Source organism: Gasterosteus aculeatus, chromosome 10, assembly GCF_964276395.1.
Source record: "Gasterosteus aculeatus chromosome 10, fGasAcu3.hap1.1, whole genome shotgun sequence".
Taxonomy (NCBI): Eukaryota; Metazoa; Chordata; class Actinopteri; order Perciformes; family Gasterosteidae; genus Gasterosteus; species Gasterosteus aculeatus.
The window spans coordinates 8,771,307-8,790,125 of NC_135697.1; the positions used below are offsets into that span (position 1 = coordinate 8,771,307).

General features: G+C 43.1%; 2 protein-coding genes and 1 pseudogene across 4 annotated transcripts; all 3 read right to left on the reverse strand.

Annotated features, from left to right (window-relative positions):
- Positions 1–17: 17 nt before the first annotated feature.
- Positions 18–4,401, reverse strand: cyp51 (cytochrome P450, family 51). Its single transcript, XM_040189177.2, has 10 exons — positions 4,042–4,401; positions 3,841–3,939; positions 3,287–3,463; positions 3,049–3,175; positions 2,574–2,748; positions 2,363–2,482; positions 1,699–1,891; positions 1,315–1,410; positions 1,029–1,197; positions 18–942 (listed from the first exon to the last, which is right to left on the reverse strand). Exons 1-10 carry the CDS (start codon positions 4,204–4,206, stop codon positions 764–766), a joined length of 1,500 nt encoding a protein of 499 aa, XP_040045111.1. The 5' UTR covers positions 4,207–4,401; the 3' UTR covers positions 18–763.
- Positions 4,402–5,780: 1,379 nt separating this feature from the next.
- krit1 (KRIT1 ankyrin repeat containing) lies at positions 5,781–12,669 on the reverse strand. 2 transcript variants are annotated; one of them, XM_040189176.2, is made up of 18 exons: positions 12,546–12,669; positions 11,830–12,014; positions 10,819–10,988; positions 10,538–10,694; positions 10,338–10,430; positions 10,129–10,258; positions 9,812–10,055; positions 9,567–9,682; positions 9,242–9,385; positions 8,967–9,123; positions 8,522–8,629; positions 8,064–8,220; positions 7,705–7,856; positions 7,453–7,619; positions 7,242–7,329; positions 6,937–7,143; positions 6,253–6,369; positions 5,781–6,089 (listed from the first exon to the last, which is right to left on the reverse strand). In XM_040189176.2, exons 3-18 carry the CDS (start codon positions 10,918–10,920, stop codon positions 6,000–6,002), a joined length of 2,229 nt encoding a protein of 742 aa, XP_040045110.2. In that variant the 5' UTR covers positions 10,921–10,988; positions 11,830–12,014; positions 12,546–12,669; the 3' UTR covers positions 5,781–5,999. The 2 variants fall into 2 exon arrangements, with proteins under 2 accessions (XP_040045110.2, XP_077937617.1); XM_078081491.1 differs by having other exon boundaries at positions 11,830–12,127; positions 12,546–12,636.
- Positions 12,670–15,708: 3,039 nt separating this feature from the next.
- LOC120826699 (protein rapunzel pseudogene) lies at positions 15,709–17,725 on the reverse strand (annotated as a pseudogene). Its single transcript, XR_013450999.1, has 2 exons — positions 17,628–17,725; positions 15,709–16,641 (listed from the first exon to the last, which is right to left on the reverse strand). The product of XR_013450999.1 is annotated as a protein rapunzel pseudogene (transcript).
- Positions 17,726–18,819: the final 1,094 nt, after the last annotated feature.

Genomic DNA, 18,819 nt, shown 5'->3' on the forward strand with positions numbered 1-18,819 from the left:
CAATTTGGCACCATGTGTTGATGATTTTTCCACGTTTCTTTATTGAAAGAAGAAATTAAAAGGCAAACAATTTTTTTTTTACTTGAACACAATAACAAAAAAAAAAATCAAATAGCTAAACAATCCACAATGTCATGAGCACAACATTTTCTTTGAGGAAAAGACATTTTACAGAGTTTGATTCAAGTCCAATAAAGAAAGCTTGTGCAGTTTAACTCGTCCTCGTTAAATCTATTCTAACATTTCAGACATTCTTAAAAGGAAAATGATCTGATTACACAACAGTTACATCAGACTCTGTGCACTGGAGGCTTACAGCTGTTTAAAAAAAGCTTATTAGGGTTTTTTCATGTTTAATGCAATAAAGGCCACAATGCATCGTCTTAAGAGAAAGACAAGGTTCACTGGATAACTGCTGCAAAAAAACTCATACTTCACCCTAAAATTACCTTGAATATGGGCTGAATTAAGACGCTGTCATCTACTGAATAACACTTGCCATGTCAGCAAGGCGTCATTCACGGATGTTTCTCCTCCACCAAGGGACCACTCACCATTATTCACATTGTGAATACCAGCAAGCGTGTTCTTGTCAGTGTAATTATCTCTGGAGGTCCGAAAGAAGCGCAAAAACAAAAAACGATTGGGCATTTGAGCAGCGTAAAGTGTGTTCATCTAAATGTCCCTGGACTCAAGTCCCAAGAAGTCAGAGTTTCGGTTCAAACTCGACGGCCGTTGGACAGTTTCCTCGTGTCTTTGCTCCTCACGGTTTTCTCCTCTCGTACCGGATGACGGGGTTGTGCGGCGTGTGGATCATTGTGGTGTAGTTTATTGTGGGGAAATATCCGTCCACCAGGTCAAAGTGGTACATGCGCAGTAAAGTGGACCAGATGGTTTTAATCTGGACGTAAGCAAAGTTCTCCCCGATGCAGCGATGGCGACCTGAAGAGCAGAGTTTGTTAAAAGCGCATTCATTTAAAAAATGTCAGTCTCCTTGATTAAGATACACAATGGACCCCATTTCTCACCGGCTCCAAATGGCACATATGCAAATTTCTCCCCTGCAGCGGGGTTGTCGTTGAGGTAGCGGTCGGGGCTGAACTCCATCCTCTCCGCCCAGGTGTCCTGCAGGCGGTGGTTGACGGTGGGGGAGACGCAGACCTGGTGGCCCACAGGGATGGTGTATCCTGCCGCGGTCTGACACAAAGACAAGCATACTGAGTGCTGAGGAACGGAGCATTCAAATGAATAGCTTTATTTCTTGCTGACGTTAAATACTTTAAGGGGGGGGGCGGCAGCAGCGGGTGCTCTTACCTGTGGAGTGCGAGCCATCCTCATCATGGTCATGATTGGCGGGCGGAGACGCAGGGTCTCCTTTAAACAGCGCTCCAACAAGCTGAGATCTTTCAGCTGAGGACGACACCAAGACAGTGTAAGGATCACCAGACTGTCCATTAGTTTGTTACAGCAGAACAATCGAAACTTATCTGTAATTGTCAACATGTACTATGTTACTGATCATAATCTGTGACTTTTGGTACATTTCCTTTAAGAGAATATGAATACTATCGATGTAACTGCAGATGCCTGTAAAGTACATGACACAGACGTTGGGGTATAAAGTTATAGCAACACAATTGTTGATCATTTGATGTGAGACCTCTGGCCAACACAACCACACTGTGAAGTCGGCCGTGCCTGATCGAAGTCGAGTTGCAGCCCGTCGCCGCACACGGCCCTCTGCTCGGCGTAGCAGCGCTCCTGCAGAGCTTTGTCTCTGGCCAGGAAGAAACCCATCCAGGCGCTGGTGGTGGAGGACGTGTGCTGACCCGCCAGCAGGAGACCGATCAGCATCCCCGCGATCTCGTTATCGTTCAGCGGTCGTCCGTCTCTGGGGAACGTACCGGGTCATTTCTCAGAACTGATGGCGGTTTAAAAAGGGCTGCAATCACGTTGTGAATATTTTAGGATAGAGCATTTTATAAACAGCTATTCTGATGGACATTTTAGTGAAAGACATTGAATACTGGGATATGAAATATAAACAGTGCCCCATAATCACATCATTAGTTTATTACTGCTATTTAGAACTGTTTTAAAACAGTTTCTGATGATGTTTGATCTGTGTGACGCTGTGATTGTATGAATTTCCCCGCTGCGGAACTAATTAAGGATTATCGATCATCATCGGGACGCAATGTGGTTTACAAGATCAGAAAGAATAATCCTTCAGTTACCTATTGTATTATATTGTGTACAATAAATTAAAAATATATATATATTCTACCATCCACAAAAAGAGTCGCGCGTCTTACAAAGTCTCGCTCACGCCTGACATGTTCGCCCTCGGACACCATCTTACTTGTAGGTGGCATCGATGAGCGTCTGCAGGATGTCGTCCACTTTCTCTCCAGATCGTCTGCGCTTCTGAATCACATCAAAGAAGATGTTCTTGATCTCTACGTGAGCTCTGTCCCTTTTCCTAACCAAAGAGAAAAAAAAAATAGCAACGTTTGTATTGTATGTGGACGTTTGGACGGTTCTCTTGTGCCGTTGCTCTGGTTTCTTTGTACCTGAAGCTGGGCAGCGGCAGCCAGCCGGGCAGCAGCCAGGCGGCGTGGCTGAATCCTCCGTCCAGGTCGGCGTAGAGCTGAGCCACTCGCTCATTCAGCATGCCGCGGATCTCCTTGCCGTGGAGGCAGCTGCTGGCCGTCAGGATGATCAGCTCAGACAAGGCCTCAAACAGGTCTGAAAACGGGAAAAAGGGGAATTCAGTCACAACCACAAACAGGCTGCAGCAGTCAGACAGACAAACTGTGTGGGATTTCTTATTAAATATCATTTTTTACAGGTAATGTGTTTAGGTTGTTCAACTGTATACTTGATGCAAGTCTGCACAGCTCATAACTTGAAAGTTTATAAATCCCACAGGTCATCGGGTTAAAGAGATAAAGAAAAGCTGGAAGTAGTCTGATTAAAAGTGAACCAAGTCACTGGTTCATTTTGTAATATTCATGTTTTAATCAAGTTAACTGTCGAGAATATTACTTCTCTCGCCGCTGTCTCCCCATCTCTGAAAATACTCAATGGTCTCCGCCTCGATGATTTTCACATGTTCCTTGAAATGAGCAATATTCAGTCCGGTTTTCAACATCTTCTTTTGCTCCAGAAAGAGCTGCAAACACATTGAAGAAAACAAGCCTCTTAGCATTCATTACCTTGATGGGATCTTATTTACTTTGCTGATTCTCTTTTAAATGTGATAAATAAATGTGATTTGACTCACGGGGTTCGGCACATCGTAAGCTACTCCTTTGCCAAACACCGGCGTGGTGAGTCTGGAGTAGACGTCCTCTGCATTCAGGTCCTCGTTCTTGCTGTTGAACATAAGCGTGGCGGCCTCGCTGCCCAGCAGGTAGGTGAACGTACTCCCCACCATGGTGAAACTGAATACAGGGCCGTACTGGGGGTGACAGACGGCAGAGACGCAGAGGGGTCAAAGCAGTGCTGGAGGGGTCAATATTAATCTGAGAGGTTTTAGATTTTTTTTTTTTAAATGTAAAGAAATGGAATTTGATCTTATTTTATATGCTGCTCATAAACTGCGTGCATGCAACAGGTGCCACCAGTAGACTTTGCGTTGTCTGTAGTGCAGGTGTGTAGGACTGCCAGGTAAAGTCAGATAGAGACAACCTTTCTTTTATTTGCTTAAGCCTGAAACTAAGGCTTAATATTCATTGCCAATTAACCCGTTTAGTATTTTCAAATGGCTTCTTGTGACTAAAAGTCTGCAGTCCATATACATTTACGTTGATATACTTTCAGTCATTCTTTACTTACTTTTTCATAAGCCTGTTCAAGAAACTCAATGGGGCTTCTGCCGAATGCGATGGCGTGACCCAGGAAGGGGATGCTGGAGGGGATGTATGGTGGGTATTTCTGCAAAAAAAAAGAAGAAAAAAAAAAAAAAGAGTACGATGTATGACCCCAAGCAATTTAATAAACACAATTCTTAGGCACTTTAACGTTTCTCTAACTCACCAGGTCGTTGTCGGCGGACGGCTGTTTGAGCAGCACCTTGGAGACGTAACCCAGCGTGAGCGTGATGACGGAGGCCGCCAGCACCACGGACGTCAGGTTGTCGCTCATCTTACCGACGGTGTCGCCGAGCAGCTTACTGCTCATTTCATAGAAGTGGAAAGACATCTTTAACTTCCTCCGCTGGATCTCAGGAGTCCCACTAGAGTCCTCGGCCGATCCCGTTCATCTGGTGTCACTGCCGGCTGCCCGTTGGTGGTATTTCCCGACTGGCTCTACCTGTCAGTAGTCGCTCCTCCCCCGCCTGATTAACCGAGGCTTTCTATTGGATGTCGTCCACGTGTCCGTCAAGAAATCGCCGCCGTGATTGGCTGCCGTTGGCTGGAGCCATGTCTTGCTATATGATGTCACACCAGCTGCCTGTGTGCGCCATCGGCCGTAAGGATGTCCTGGAGATAATCGATATCGTTTTATTTTGCTTTAGAACATGTTGCTGCGTGCTGTAGTAAAATCTTACTTTTTCCCCTTTAGTTTTTGCCAGACAGAGACCAAACTTTTAAAAAAGCGATATGAAAAATGGTCTGAGTGAAATAAATTAGTCTAAATGTATTTGATTCTATGACATGGGCGATCCATTGTACTTTAATATGCATGCTATCATAATAGTCATTATGAGCCACACCACATAAGCATTGTGTGCACATGTTACATTCAGACACCTGTGAAATACACCTGTTGTATATTCTGCTTCACCAGAAAATAACATGAATGTTGCCATAAGTCAAGATACCTGGCACGGGAGCCCCATCTAAAAGGGCCCTGAACCGCCATAGACTATTATATGATATGACATTTAGCTGACAGAGGAATGTCCCTGGCTACATTGCAGATTGTGATTTAACCAACAAAATATATCTTATAATATAATGAATTGTTATTCAATTAACATAATAGTGTTGCATTTGAGCAGTTCAAGAAATGCTCTGTGATTGTTAGAAATGTTGGTGGTTACAGGCAGTTTATATCATGTCTTGCAACGGGGGAAATGTATGTAGAAACAAAAACACATCAATGTAAAATCGACAACACTTAACAACGTGGTGACGTACAGAATGTTTTGGATGAATGGCGGTTAAGTGATAAGTCAAGTAGACAATTTGCATTGAAATGGGAGAGTGGTGCTTCTCCTGCAGGTTAAGCAATAAATAACTTCAAGGAAGGGAAAAACGGTTAAGTTTAACATTATCCAGCAGTCATTTAACATGAGCACGCTTTACCCTGCAGCCAAAGTGAACTGCAAAGAGCCGCTGCGTGTCTGCTGCAGACAACCTGCTGGTCTCTCTGCAGGCTCTACTGCTTTTCAGTGTCCAAATCTTTCTTTTTAAAAGACAACATCCTGACAATACACCCCTACCAACTGTGAAGACACAATATTTTTTATCGCATTGCTACAAGGCCATAAATATAGTATTGTGATGTATGTTGATACTGAAATATCACCTGATTTCAATTACATTTTTAATACATGACATATGTTTTTAATTCTTTTAATAACCAGTTTATGTCATGGATGCATTCTCCGTATCAGTGGAAATTATTTTAAAAGGTAATTTTATAATTTTGCCTTTTGCTACAATCCCCTAGAATGAATCATTTAAGTTAAGAAATCACCTCAGTTGATTCATTATATAAATTAAACACAATGTAGTTCAGGCTTTGCAAGACAAACCCCCAATACACCCTTATTTATACATGTTTATTAAAGCAACATTAAATAAACATATTTACATGCACTCAAAATATATGACCTGTCAAAATACACAATGTGAGGTTGCAAAAGATATCAGTAAGCCGAATATACAAAATAAGGCACTTGTGAGGTGACTTTGCTCTTTGTCTTGAGTCCTGCAGTCAGGTGGGTCAGTAGGAGGAATCTGCACGGGATCCACTGCAGCAGGTTTTCAGCCATAAGCATATTTGTCCATTATGCTTTTATCATTTGGTGTCATCTGTCCACTCAGCTTCATCAAGAGCTTCACAATAAGCCCAGCCTGTAAGGAAATAATGAACACAAGTGAGACAGCGTTTATGACATAACATCATTTCAACACATTTTAAACTCCAGCTGTCATCACAATATCCTGCTCTCCAAATGCACTCGGGATACAGTCATTATTTGTATACATTACAATAGCAACGTCTTAGAAGAGTTACCTGCTTTGTGTGCACAATGAAGTTCATTTTGTTGTCACCACTGTGTATCTGGAAGTACTGGTCGGCGTGCCCGAGCTGCCACATGAACGTGCCGTATTCTAAACTGATCAGAGGGACCTGACAAAATAGACAAAAAACACTTTGCATTATCTTTTTAATATACATAAGTTTGTATGCCAAAGTTGAAGCCAACCACTAGTTAACGGAGATATAACACGTGAAAACGTTTTAATTAAACTTACCTTGTGTCAATTTGTGAGAAATTGACACAATGCCCTTGTACTTGCTACTCCCTTGTCTTTTTCATAAACACTTGTTTTTACAAATTACAAAACCTTGAACTTGGAAACATTGTAACATTTATATTCAGTATGAGCTCATCTGAGCTCTCCATTTAGGATATATGATGTTTAAATAGTATCATAATAAATTGCCGCTTAAATTAGACTTCAAAAATTGGATAAAAGATGTGAAAAACATGTAGATGTATATGTGATAATTTTCCGTATATTTCCCCAATATTCCGCCTAACATATGTGGTGAAGAAAACGTTGACATCTTCACTAGAATTTAAAATATGTTCAGCTTGTGCCACCTAATTGCAGGTCTTTAATTCCTACATTCATTTGAATAAATTAGGAAATGTGTTGCTGTGTTGTAAAACCTTGATGAAAGTGAGGATACCTTGGTCTCCATGTTCATAAGGTGCAGCCCCTTTGTGTTGACCCCGACGTAGACGCGGATGACCTTATGGTTGCTGGCGCTGGCCTTGGTGTAGACCTGACCCGTGAAGAAGGCCGCGCCGTAGGTCGGGATGTCCCAGCAGTTCTGCAGGAAGAGTCGCTGCAGGTGGTGCATCTCTTTACTCACCCCCTCGCTGGTGCTCAGGGCCTGTCGGAGAGGGAGAAGAGCAGCCTTTCCGTGATGCCAGCAGTGGGTTTTCATTTGATGTCTAAAAGGATCTTTTACAATGAATACGTCAGGCGTACTTTGTATTCATGCAGAATCCTGTTGGTCCAGTGGTAAGCTTTACTTTTCACTTTGGAAATCGGCACAATTGACTTCAGGTTTTCCTCGCTGTTGAAAACAAAACACAGCAGCTTTTTTTTACTTCGCAACAATGAAGGAAATGGTTCATGTTGACATGTAAGAGGTCAATGCAATGTTGGGTTTAAATGAGAGTTAAAAACAGTGATTTACTTGAGGAACCCTTGCTTGTGCTTCTTGCTCTCGTAGCTGCCGTATATGATCTGCAGGAGGAGGCTGGCCAGAGTGATCAGCTTGGTGTCGGGAGCAGGAAAGAAGCCCTTCAGGAGGCAGTGACGGGCTTCGTCGAACAGAATGAGGATGGCGAGAGGGTCCTCCACCTGGAAATGAACAGTGAGCCGCAACTAATTGACACATTCCAAAACTTTAGTCAAGGAGATTCTTGTGCAATACAAATTTAGCTACCTTTTTCTCAACGTCGAGAGGCAGCCGGACGTCCCGGCGGAGGAAGAGCTGAGAAGTTTCCCTTTGAGGATCCAGCAGCGTCAGGTCCGTCACAATCTCTGTCCAGATCCGCAGGTGCTGCAGGGGCTTGTGGTACGGCTTCAGCTGCAGGTCTGACACACGAAAAGCACATTAATGATACCTTACAAAAGGCTTGTTGTTAAGATTAAAAGATACAAAAGGTTTTGCCTTCTTGAAGACTAAAAATACTCATACAAGATCCGATCAAACTAATCTGATACGAAAAACAAAACAAAAGCAAAGACAAGCTTAACAGCCAGAGGATGAACACATGTCACATGTCTTCTGAGGGGACTCACGGAGGTTCTCTGAGCAGATCCAGATGGTAAAGTACTGCTGGGTGTCCTGTGAAAGACGCATGCCTTCCATGATCTGCTGCACCGTCGTGTTGTTGCCGTGCTTCAGCTCCACGGAGCGATACGAGCCGTCCATGCGGTAGATACGCACCTTCTCATACTGCGGAACGCACAAAAAAAGTAAGACAGCTTACTTGTGTTGACAAACAAAACAAAACATGTGAGTGCTTGGATAAAGAAAGAACGGACTTCATAAGTGTCTTACCACAAAAGGCTCTCGTTATGGCAAAAACAGTGAGAAACATTAACACGTAAACACAATGTTTGTCATAACGTTACAAACTGACTGACCAAAGCAAGATGGGAGGTGCATGAGGCCAAAGTGAATGCTGCAGCGCAGCGTTTAGGTGTTTCCCTACAATACAAATATAGTACTTAAAGGAGTCTGAGGTGCGACTCACGGGTTTGCTGCTGCATTTCTGCAGAAGTTTCACCGTCTCCTCCCATTCGTTCTGTTTGTTCTCCTCGCACAGCTGAAGGGGGGACCTCTTCTGCTGGTCCTCAATATGCTGGAGAAGCAAATTAGCAAAGTACATAGTACAGAGATGCTTGGTCTAAATTAACAACATATTGCAGTTAATAGATTAATCTAATTGGCAATGTATCTAGTGAAATGAATAATACAAATTAAATTTGTTAAAACATAAACGTGAAATTAATGGCCACTATTTATTATAATACTTATGTCATCACTGAGATACAGCCAAGCAAATCAAATTAAAAACGTAGTTAAGGAACACAATCAGTGTTTTTCTAGATACAACATTATATGATTCTATTTATTCTTTACTGAGTTGTTGATGCTTTACCGCTATTACAAACAGACATCATTTGCATGTTTCGTACCCGGTCAATCTCGGGGTGCTGCAGCAAGAGTTGCACAATCTCGACGTGGCCTCCTCTGGCTGCAAAGTGCAGAGGGGAGCTGAGCTGGCCGTTCAGCAGGTTGGGATTACAGTTACCTTTCTCAAGTAACAGTTTGGTTGCCTCGACTTTTCCGTGCCTGGGTGGAACCAAACTCAACTTTACCGAGAGTCACCATCAATATGAACGGACCAGAATCCAAAGCCGAATCGGATGCCTCAGACTGTCTCGTGCTGGGAGTTGAGAGCGGGACTTACCAGCAGGCGTAGTGGATGGGAGCCCAGTGGTCGCTGTCCAGCTGCTTCACTGATAAACCGCTGTCCAGGAGCTTAGACAGCAGCTCGGTGTCTCCTTCACAGGAGCTGCGGTGGAGGGGGAAGTCGTCCACCCACTGACGCTCCCTGCACAGAATTTTTGTAATTTAATTTCTAAAGTAATTTCATTCTTTATTTCTTTTTTTTTTGACTGCGTCTTAAAAGGGTTGTAAAGGTCACGAGCAAACCTGTGACCCACTGAAACAGGACGTTAAGAGGAGCAGGAGACGACAGGAACAACAGCCAGGGTGAAAGAATAAGCCCTCACTTGTCTTCTGCCACACTGTTAGGACCGTGTTGCCACTTCTCCCTCTTGGGGATCTGGATCTTGGAGTAGTCGGGCGCCCCGAGGCCAAAATACGGGTTAATAACAACTTTATCCACCTGCGAACAAAACACCAAACGTGCAGGACATTACAAATGGCACTTTATACCATTCTCACAACCTCAAACATGTGCACTCACAATCCCCTTTCTTCAAGGATCATCTGCTCCTGAAGGACGCCGACTCACCCGGTTGGTGTACTGCAGATCAGAACCATAAAGCGGGTTGAGGACGCACATGTCCGCCTTCTCCAGCGACATCATCTTGCTCTTGACCTCCAGAGCAGTGTAGCCCATGTGCAGCCCGTCCTCGCTCTGCTTGCCCTCGCTGCTGTAGGCCGGGTTGCTGACGTTGGTCTTCACCCGCTCGACGGGGGCCGGTCTGAACAGAGCGGCGATGGCGTGAGGCACAGTGTGCTGCTCTGCGAGCCACCTGCGGAAGGTCAAAGAGGCGACGTTAAGGCTCGGTGTTCCCCCGAAGGCCTCGTCCGAGAACGCATCCTCACTTGTCTAAAACCAGGAGCATCTTGGAGGTGATGGGGCAGAAGTGAGCGCTGGTCTCGCTGCACACCCGCATGATGTCCTGGAAGCAGTAGAAGCTCGGGCACCCGGCGCTGTAAACCGGCTTGCTGTTGTCTGTTGGGAGGGATTTGTTAATACACAGTACGCAAACTATATGTGAGGCATCGATTTAGTGGCACGGACCTTTGCTCACCTTTAGCGCTGACTGGCACAACAAACAGCGACGCCTCCTCTCCTTCATTTTTGCCATCAAGAGGGAATTTCTTCATATGCACCACACGCTTTCCTGAAACCCCAAATGGCGTTTACATCAGTGACTCGGCTTTTCCTTTACTCTAAACAGTCACAAGCCACCGCGTGCTCGTCGTAATGTCAAACGCACACCCCACTTACCTATGAAGCCTTGGTTGTTGGATATCGGTCTGATGGTTTTGTCAACATAATCCAGTATGGATTTGGATTTGTCTCCTGCTGCAGTGATCTTTGTGGCCAGGAGGACCTTCTTTCTTTTCTTCTCCTTGCCCTCCAAAGGCACTTCGATCAGCACGATCTAAACCCAGATGCAATGTGGAAACTGAGTTATTATTGGGTTTAGAAAAAAAGATTGTGTTGATGTTTGTTGGTTGGTAGGTCATTACTTATAATACTGGTAATTCTAGATAATCTGCGCTTACCTCGTAGGCTTTGGCTCTGTACTCCTTTGAGTTCAGGCTGGCTTGACTCTTTGGGCGGATGACGGCAACGAACACATCCTCCAGGGCGTCCTCGTTGCCCATCCTGCTGACGCTTTCTCAGTCCCGGCAAAACCTTCTGCACAGGGGCCAAATGCTGGGGAGAGGCATCCCTGAAACACGAGAACACAGGGGGGGATTAATGTTTTAATACCGTTAAGATAAGTCACTCACTTCGTACTTAGAAGACTGCCGCCACGCTTGTTTGCATCAGTAGTAGGAACCCTCAATAACTAAATACCAGAAACGTGATGACCCTTTGGGAATGTTATTTGATGCTTGATACACTATTTAGGCTGATTACAGTTAGGTTCATATTTTCATCTTCCAATATAAAATTCTTTAACAAGTATTTTGCTAATGCATTTCATGTGTAAGTCATATTTCAAGCAGAAATGCAAAGCATTCCGTCATTTTTTTTTCTCGAGTGAAGTTATTTGCTGCTTTCCTCCGTCTCGACATTTCATAAACTAAACCGTTGAATTAATAAATTACTAAAAAGTAACCGTGATACTTTAAATGTTACAGTAAAGGCACCCGTGATGCCTTCTGACTGCGTTTAAGATAAACCACTATAGAGGTTTATAGCAACTTTTAACGTGCATTATTAGTGTTGCAGCCATGCTTTTCACAAGTATTTGTCGTGCAGAACTCCCGTTGGATCCACTATTAAAGACATAAAAACGAATAAAGTGACTTTCAGCTCACAAACAAACAACTTGTCGGGCTCAGAAGCAGGTTACGCCCCGGAAACCGGCCGTGTTGTCTATAAACAGTTATTACCGCACCGATTATAATATATATAAAACAACAACTTGGCCCGCGGTATCAAACCCGCATTGCTACGTGGTTCCAGTCCACGATAAACAACTTGTCCGGACAGAATGTGCAGCTGTAGCCGGGATGCTACGCGGATCGCCCCCCTTTTCCGCCCGTTGGGCGGATGAAACTTACCGAGAGCGACGTTACTTTCTTTTCCTCAACCGGACAAACAGGGCGGCTCTCCCGCGGCTCTCGGGGCGATTTCAGCCAGTTACATGTGTCGGTCCTCGGTCAGAGGAGCAGCTGAAGACCCGGGGCCGCCCGTTGGCGCGGGGGTCATAGATACGTGTGTCCGGCGGGAGTGTCGCGTGTCGGGCCTGAAACCAGGGGGGGGCTCGTGATGCGTTCCATGGCAGCAAAAACCATCGGACAACCGAGGACTTAGTGCGGCAGCGTCGTTGTTCAAAGTTTTCAATGACGGTTTTTAGTACTGAAATGTAGTGAAATGAAATCAAATTTAGGAATATATAGTACATAACTGCAATAATATTAAATTTTACGCTATTGTTGACAACAATTGTTTTCCTGTTCATTGTCATCACTAATTTAAATCTTAAACGACACTTACTTACTTTAGGACAAAGACTGAATGAAGTGGAAAGCTTTGCTCTGTCCACTGGTTACAATAACTGCATATGAGCTATTATATTAGAAAGTTATACAGTAACTTAAGTTAAAGAAAAACTTCAATTCGTTTGTTTTCATGTTTGGGATCTTCTCGACTCGCAGGAGCGACTCCAATAATCCCTGTCAAAGAATAGTGCGAAACATAACGCCCTCATAAACAAGGGAATCTTATCTTCCTTTTAAATTTCGTTTTTCAAAAGATTAAATAAATTGCATACAACCTTTGAATTGGTGAGTGTGAGAGGTGTTGGTAGCTGTAGCAGACCAAAGTCTGCAGATGTCGTCTTCTTCTTCTTCGTCTTCTTCTTCTTCAGTGGTGTTTAACGGCGGCTTGCATCCTTTTTTGTTGCATTACCGCCATCTTCTGGCTCCCACCGCTTATACTTTCCCCATCAGCCCTGTTGCCCGCAAAAGATGTATAAAGCACCTTCTTCCAAGCTTACTAGACCCCCACTCTAGTACACTGTTTGTCTCGCTTCCTTTCATCCCTTGCGTTTCCATTTCCTTCAGCATGTCTTTCCTCTCTGCGCTGTATTTGTTACCAGCGGAGACAACGTGTTGCACAGTTGCTGGTGACTGGCAGTGCTCACAGAGGCCAGTTGGATGCTTCCCGATCAAGTGAGGTGTGTTTCGCAGGTTGCTGTGACCTATTCTTAGTCTTGCCATCGTGAGTTCTTCTCTCCTGTTTCCTCGCCTGAATTTTACACTGCTCACTGTGAATTGAGTGTAAGTGTCTCTCCCTCGTCTCTTGGTCCCATTGTTGTTGCCATACTCTGGTGATGTTTTTCTTGACGATGCCCTTTCCCTCTGCTTTAGATAGCTTAATATCTAATTGTACTTTGTTTTCCTTTAGCGCTGGTTTGGCTAGCTTATCCACCTTTTCATTTCCTCGGATACCTACATGGGCCGGTGTTCAAAAATGAAGAAACGCCGGACGGACAGAGGGCATCGCAGATCAAAAGGTTAAAATCAAATGTATTTAATAAAAGTGATGGTGTTGTGGTAAAAAGAACATCTCAGCTGAGGAGCCGCTGGTCTCAGCAACCAACAGGCCCCAGGTCAGTCCTTTTGACCCATAGTGCCCGTTTGTCGTCTCCACCAGTCAACTCGAGAACAATGGTTGCCTACAGGTATTTAAAACAATGCTTAAAAGGTGTGATGTAACTCAGATTTCGAATGGCCCAATATCAGGTTGTTGTACAAGTATTACATGCATGCATTCCAGTTGATTACATTACATCAAATACAATCATCTGTACATTGGTATTATTCTATTACAGTTGCAGAATTACAGTGGTTTTACAATATTGTCATTACTTTATTGATTACACAGTTTCAGAATCATGGCTGTATTGTGGTGTACACTAAATGCATTTTATTAATTTTATGAACCGGGTCGTCATTTTATTTCTAATATCATACAGTGTCCATAAATAGATCATTCCAACTCCTTGTCCTACTGCTCTTTATGTTCAGCTTCGCCTTCTGCTAAATTTTACCTACATTGCACTTTTAACCTCTGCTTTTAATTAAACAATTTAAATAAGATTTTAATTTATAATTTTATTTGCTGTTTTTAATTGTCTTTTAATTCCTGCATTTTATTTCACTTTATTGTATGAAATGTTATAATGTGAAGCACTTTGAGTCTGCCTTGTGTATGAAAAGTGCTAAACAAATAAAATTGCCTTGCCTTGCCTTGAGTTCATGCCCATTATTTTATGCACCAGATCTTGTCGAGTATTGGACTTTCCTGACTTCAGGCTTTCAAGGGCAGACATGGAGTCACTGCAAACAAGTACTTTGCCTGGTTTTTGTACAGCAGCTCCTGTTTTGTCCGTATCTGGGTCTTTAGATCCATCCGCAAACAGCTGCACGTGCTCTGCATATTTACTGTCCTGCAGACTTGTTTTTTCCCACCTGGCCAATATAAAGAAGACGGGGCAAGGAATGCTAGAAGATTGGACACACCTGCAGTTGAAAAAACAAAAAAAAACAATCAAATGACAGAGACAACTGAGTGAGAGACGAAGGGACAAACAAAACAGGAGATCGCTGGTTGCTGGACCTGTGGTGTCCTACGAGAGGAATACCCCAAAAACACCTGCTCGACACTGCCAGAGAGAGAATCGGCCAGAGATACCTTCTGGACCGCCCTGGACTATAGGAAAGATAAATCCCCGCAGAAACACTTCTCCGGATTATCCAACTCACACTCACCACCCCACACGCAACGCAACCAACGTGATCTCCAAAATCTGTTCGTAAAAATGTATACAAAATATTTGACATAGAAATTCGTAACAATACATACTAACTGGTGGTGGTTAACCACGCCCCTTGAGTGAACAACATGGCGGACCATGTTGGATTCTTGAGTGAACGTCTCTCCGCCATGTTGGATTTTTTTGAGGGGGTTAGGGTTACTATTGTATTCTTACAATTTAACATTGATTTCTTGTTAAAAATAGAAATCACAACACGTTTATTTTACATCGTTAGACTTCACAAGTGTGTTTACAGATGCAGGTCCCCATTCACTTTGAATACGGTGACGTCATCAGTTGCCAGTCCGTATTTATTTAGTATGTATCACTAATTTGTATCTTCAAGATTTTCGTATACATTTTTACGAACAGGTGTTGGAGATCGGGCTGACCCAACACACACCGGCCTCTACTTTTAACACAAAAGTGACATTATCTGGACTCCGTAACTGAGACTTTCATCAAAGGACTTTCCACTTTATTATTTGGTGTGCTTAAACATGTTTATATTGAACTGCTGTACCTTTTTTTAAAGTTTTGATTGGGATTATATGTTTGAATACAGCTGTTTTCTCTGAGGTAGATGGGCTTCCTGATTTGGTATTTGATTTAATTTACACATTTGCGGCAGGGGTACCCAGCTGGTCGGGTACATTATTGCGTATTGTTCGGAAGATAACATTAAAAATATGACTGGGAATAACGTGGGTTACTTGCCTGTCTGGCGCCCAACCTGTCCTTCGTTTCAAAGATGCAGCCCTACGCTACATAGCGCGTTTTGTTCCATCGCACAGAGCCAGGCAAGCGGTTTTCTCCAGTTGTATTCATCCTGCTAATCTTCATTTCCCAACCTGCTATGGAATTTCATTAAATATTGTTACCTGTTGGCGGGACTCTTTCTACCAGGTGTAATTTAAAGGTTAGGAATGAAATAGTTTTACGAGTTTATAGAGGAGAAGTTGTGTCTGCGTAATATGGATACAAAATGTTAATCCAGGTTGAATTCAAAGCTACAAGGCTCCACAGCCTTAATACATCGGTTACTGCTGCCGATGGGTTTGAAAATACAGATTGTTGGTTTTATTGTGAAGGAAATGGATTTCACAAATGTACAACATTATCGACTAATAGTTTTAATTCAAGCGATTGTACAAAACTTCAGCACATAATCAACTGAAACGTACCATGGTCCCTTTGAAACAAATGTTATACAATGTTTATACAAAAACCCAAATGAGAATTAAAGCATGGCTGTTTTATTAAAGGTATATATCATAACATCTTTTATCTTTTTTGGTCCACAGCTAAGAGTAGACATTGCGCTCTATGATGCCCATGTTCAGGATGAGTTGTCTTTGCACTGACTGAGCACCGCCTCCATCTTCTCCTGGATCTCAGCTACCCTCTTGGCCCACTTCTTCTGCATCTCATCTTTGTCATCCTCGACCACAGCTGTGTAGCCCATGAGGGCGATGAGGCCCATGTGGAACAGGTGGATGATGTGTGAACAGTGGTACTCCATGGTCTTCCGGTCGCCATTGCAGCTGTCAAAGTAGGCGTTCAGCAAGGGTTTTGCAAACAGCAGCTCTATGCCCATTATCCCTTTGTAGTACACATCCAGGCTCATGTCGTCCTTCTCTTTCCAATAAGTCTTCTTGAAGGCCTCCATGTGGAGCTGGGTTTTGCTCGGATCTTCTTTCACGTTTTTCACCATGTCATTGAAGGCTTCGTACTGGCGCCTAATGTTAACATCGAGCTTGCCATAGGTTTCGTTCACTTCGTTGAGGTGGATCTGCATCAGACATTCACTATTCTTTTTGGAGATGGTCTCCAGTTCGGAGTGGAGCGGCTGGAACTCCTTGTCCAGAGCGTGGCCCTCCTCCTTGATAAGGCCTTTGCGAGCCACACCTACCAGGGAGGAGATTATCCCAAAGATGGGGTGGATGGAGGAGGCGAAGGAAGACACCTTTTCCAGGCAGTGCAGCACCATGACTGCAGTGTCCTTAATATTTTCTGCATCAGCCATCACTGCGAAAAGTAAGTCAGGAGGCTGGGAAAAAAATAAAAGATGTTTAAACTATATACAGTATGTCTTTAAGATGCCCGGTATCTTCTAACCACAATCTAAAAGCTTTAACTAAATCATTGGTCACAGAGGGTCTATGCCCTAAAAACTAAGCTCATGGCGAACTCTCAGGTTGCTGGTCCACATTTCACCAGCTGCTGCACAAACGCCATGTTGTAGGCAGTGTCCTCTTACATTCTAATGTTACTGGTAACAGGTCATATGCTCGCTCATGTTGTCTGCAAGGATAAACAAAGCTCCATCTTAAGGAGGAAACTTAAAGCAAACAACAATTTTGTTATTTATTCATATAGCATATTTGTGTTTTGTATCCATCATCCTTCTCAATGTTGTCTTGCAGGACAAATAACTCTGGCACCACAGTGGCTGTGTCTTCATAGTAAGACAAAGTAGCCGAACACAAACTTTTTGAGCCCTTTCCATCTAGCCGGAGGTCCATCAGGACCAAGACCTCTCACCATAGAAACAGTTTCTTCCCGTCATCAGTTGGTCTCATGAACCCAGTCAGAGTGCCCCATTGACCCAAATACTCCATCCCTGGAACATTTGCACTGTGGTTTCTCTCACCATGGAAATATCTGTACATAGATTTGTATTTAAACATACTTATCTGTTTTTATTTATTTTCATTTTGCGTGTATATTTTTACCTTATTTTACATTACCTTATTTTATCCTTATCCAATCATCAAGACAAAATTCTTCTGTTTTAAATATGTGGCTTCTAATTTTGATTCTGACAAGAAGGACCGGAAATAAACAAATAGTAACCTGTCGTGACTTTTGTATCATCTTTCAACTAACATTAGCTTCCAATGGCTATTGGACACCACTTCGACAATTATCATCTCTCACGTTCATTCCATTAGTCGGTTATTGCTGACTCAGTTATCACACAGATTTTATAACATCATAGATTAAAAAGCAGTGATACAAAAGATGTTTACTCACCAGAGATAAAACGGTTGGAATCTACTGAAGTCGATTGGCTTTCCTTTCCCCCATTTATCTCCCTGTCGAGGAGGACATCCCCCTTCCTGCCAAATGAGGTAGTAGACACCTGAATGACCCACTGATTGGATGAAGGAAGCTCCTTCAGCTCCACCCACAGACAAGGTCTTTATTGCGTTGTTTTACTCCCCGTTCCCCATACCTTCATAATTAGAATAGGCGACCAGATTCCTGCCATTGTCAATGAGAAAGACACGTCACACTTGTTTGGCTCAGTTCACCCAAATCACAGAAGATATATTTTGTCATTTATATTAGTTATTATGAGGCCAAGCTGATGGTTTGGGTGTTTTTTGCCGAGGATTAGAAATACAAATTGAATGTAAATTCTTAGAATCTGAAGACTAAAAATAATTCTACACGATCCAATCAAACTAATCTGATATGAAAAAAGCTTGTCTATGCTTTTGGTTTGACAGCCAGAGGATGAACAGATGTCACATATCTTCTGAGGGGACTCACGGAGGTTCTCTGAGCAGATCCAGATGGTAAAGTACTGCTGGGTGTCTCGTGAAAGACTCATGCCTTCCATGATCTGCTGCACCGTCGTGTTGTTGCCGCGCTTCAGCTCCACGGAGCGATACGAGCCGTCCATGCGGTAGATACGCACCTTCTCATACTGCGGAACGCACAAAAAACAACAACAAGTAAGACAGCTTACTTGTGTTGACAAACAAAATGACTTTTTATTTAAAATGGGCAGCACCATCTAGTGAGAGCAGCAGAATGCCACTGAAATATGTCACAAAAACTAATTTCTTTAATGTCCCTCAAGCACATAGTATAACATGGAAAAGTGAGGCGTACTTGAGAATATGTGAATGTGTTTGGATAAAGAAAGAAAAAACTTTACAAGTGTCTTACCACAAAAGGCTCTCGTTATGGAGAAAACAGTGTAGAACTTTAAAGACATAAACACAATGTTTGTCATAACGTTACACACGGAGACAAGAATCTGTGATTCAGCAGTGCAGCATTTACATAACTCTCAAGCTAGTTCCTGAGAACAGAGACAAGAATGTATCTGTGATTCAGCAGTGCAAGCATTTACATAACTCTCAAACTAGTTCCTGAGAACAGAGAGAAAAATGTACCTGCGATGCAACTTCCTCATAGATTTGTTTACATCGAT

Bases quoted from the DNA above. Each gene is read 5' to 3' on its own strand.
- krit1 (XM_040189176.2), bottom strand. From the start codon at position 10,920: ATGGGCAACGAGGACGCCCTGGAGGATGTGTTCGTTGCCGTCATCCGC. The intron at 9,386-9,566 runs GTGAGGGCTTAT...AATTCTGTGCAG, and splicing joins AACAGTGTGGCAGAAGACAA to GGAGCGTCAGTGGGTGGACG. The intron at 7,144-7,241 runs GTACGCCTGACG...CCTCTCCGACAG, and splicing joins GGATTCTGCATGAATACAAA to GCCCTGAGCACCAGCGAGGG.
- cyp51 (XM_040189177.2), bottom strand. From the start codon at position 4,206: ATGTCTTTCCACTTCTATGAAATGAGCAGTAAGCTGCTCGGCGACACC. The intron at 2,483-2,573 runs GTACAAAGAAAC...CTCTTTGGTTAG, and splicing joins CTGCCGCTGCCCAGCTTCAG to GAAAAGGGACAGAGCTCACG. The intron at 943-1,028 runs GTGAGAAATGGG...TCTGCTCTTCAG, and splicing joins ATATGTGCCATTTGGAGCCG to GTCGCCATCGCTGCATCGGG.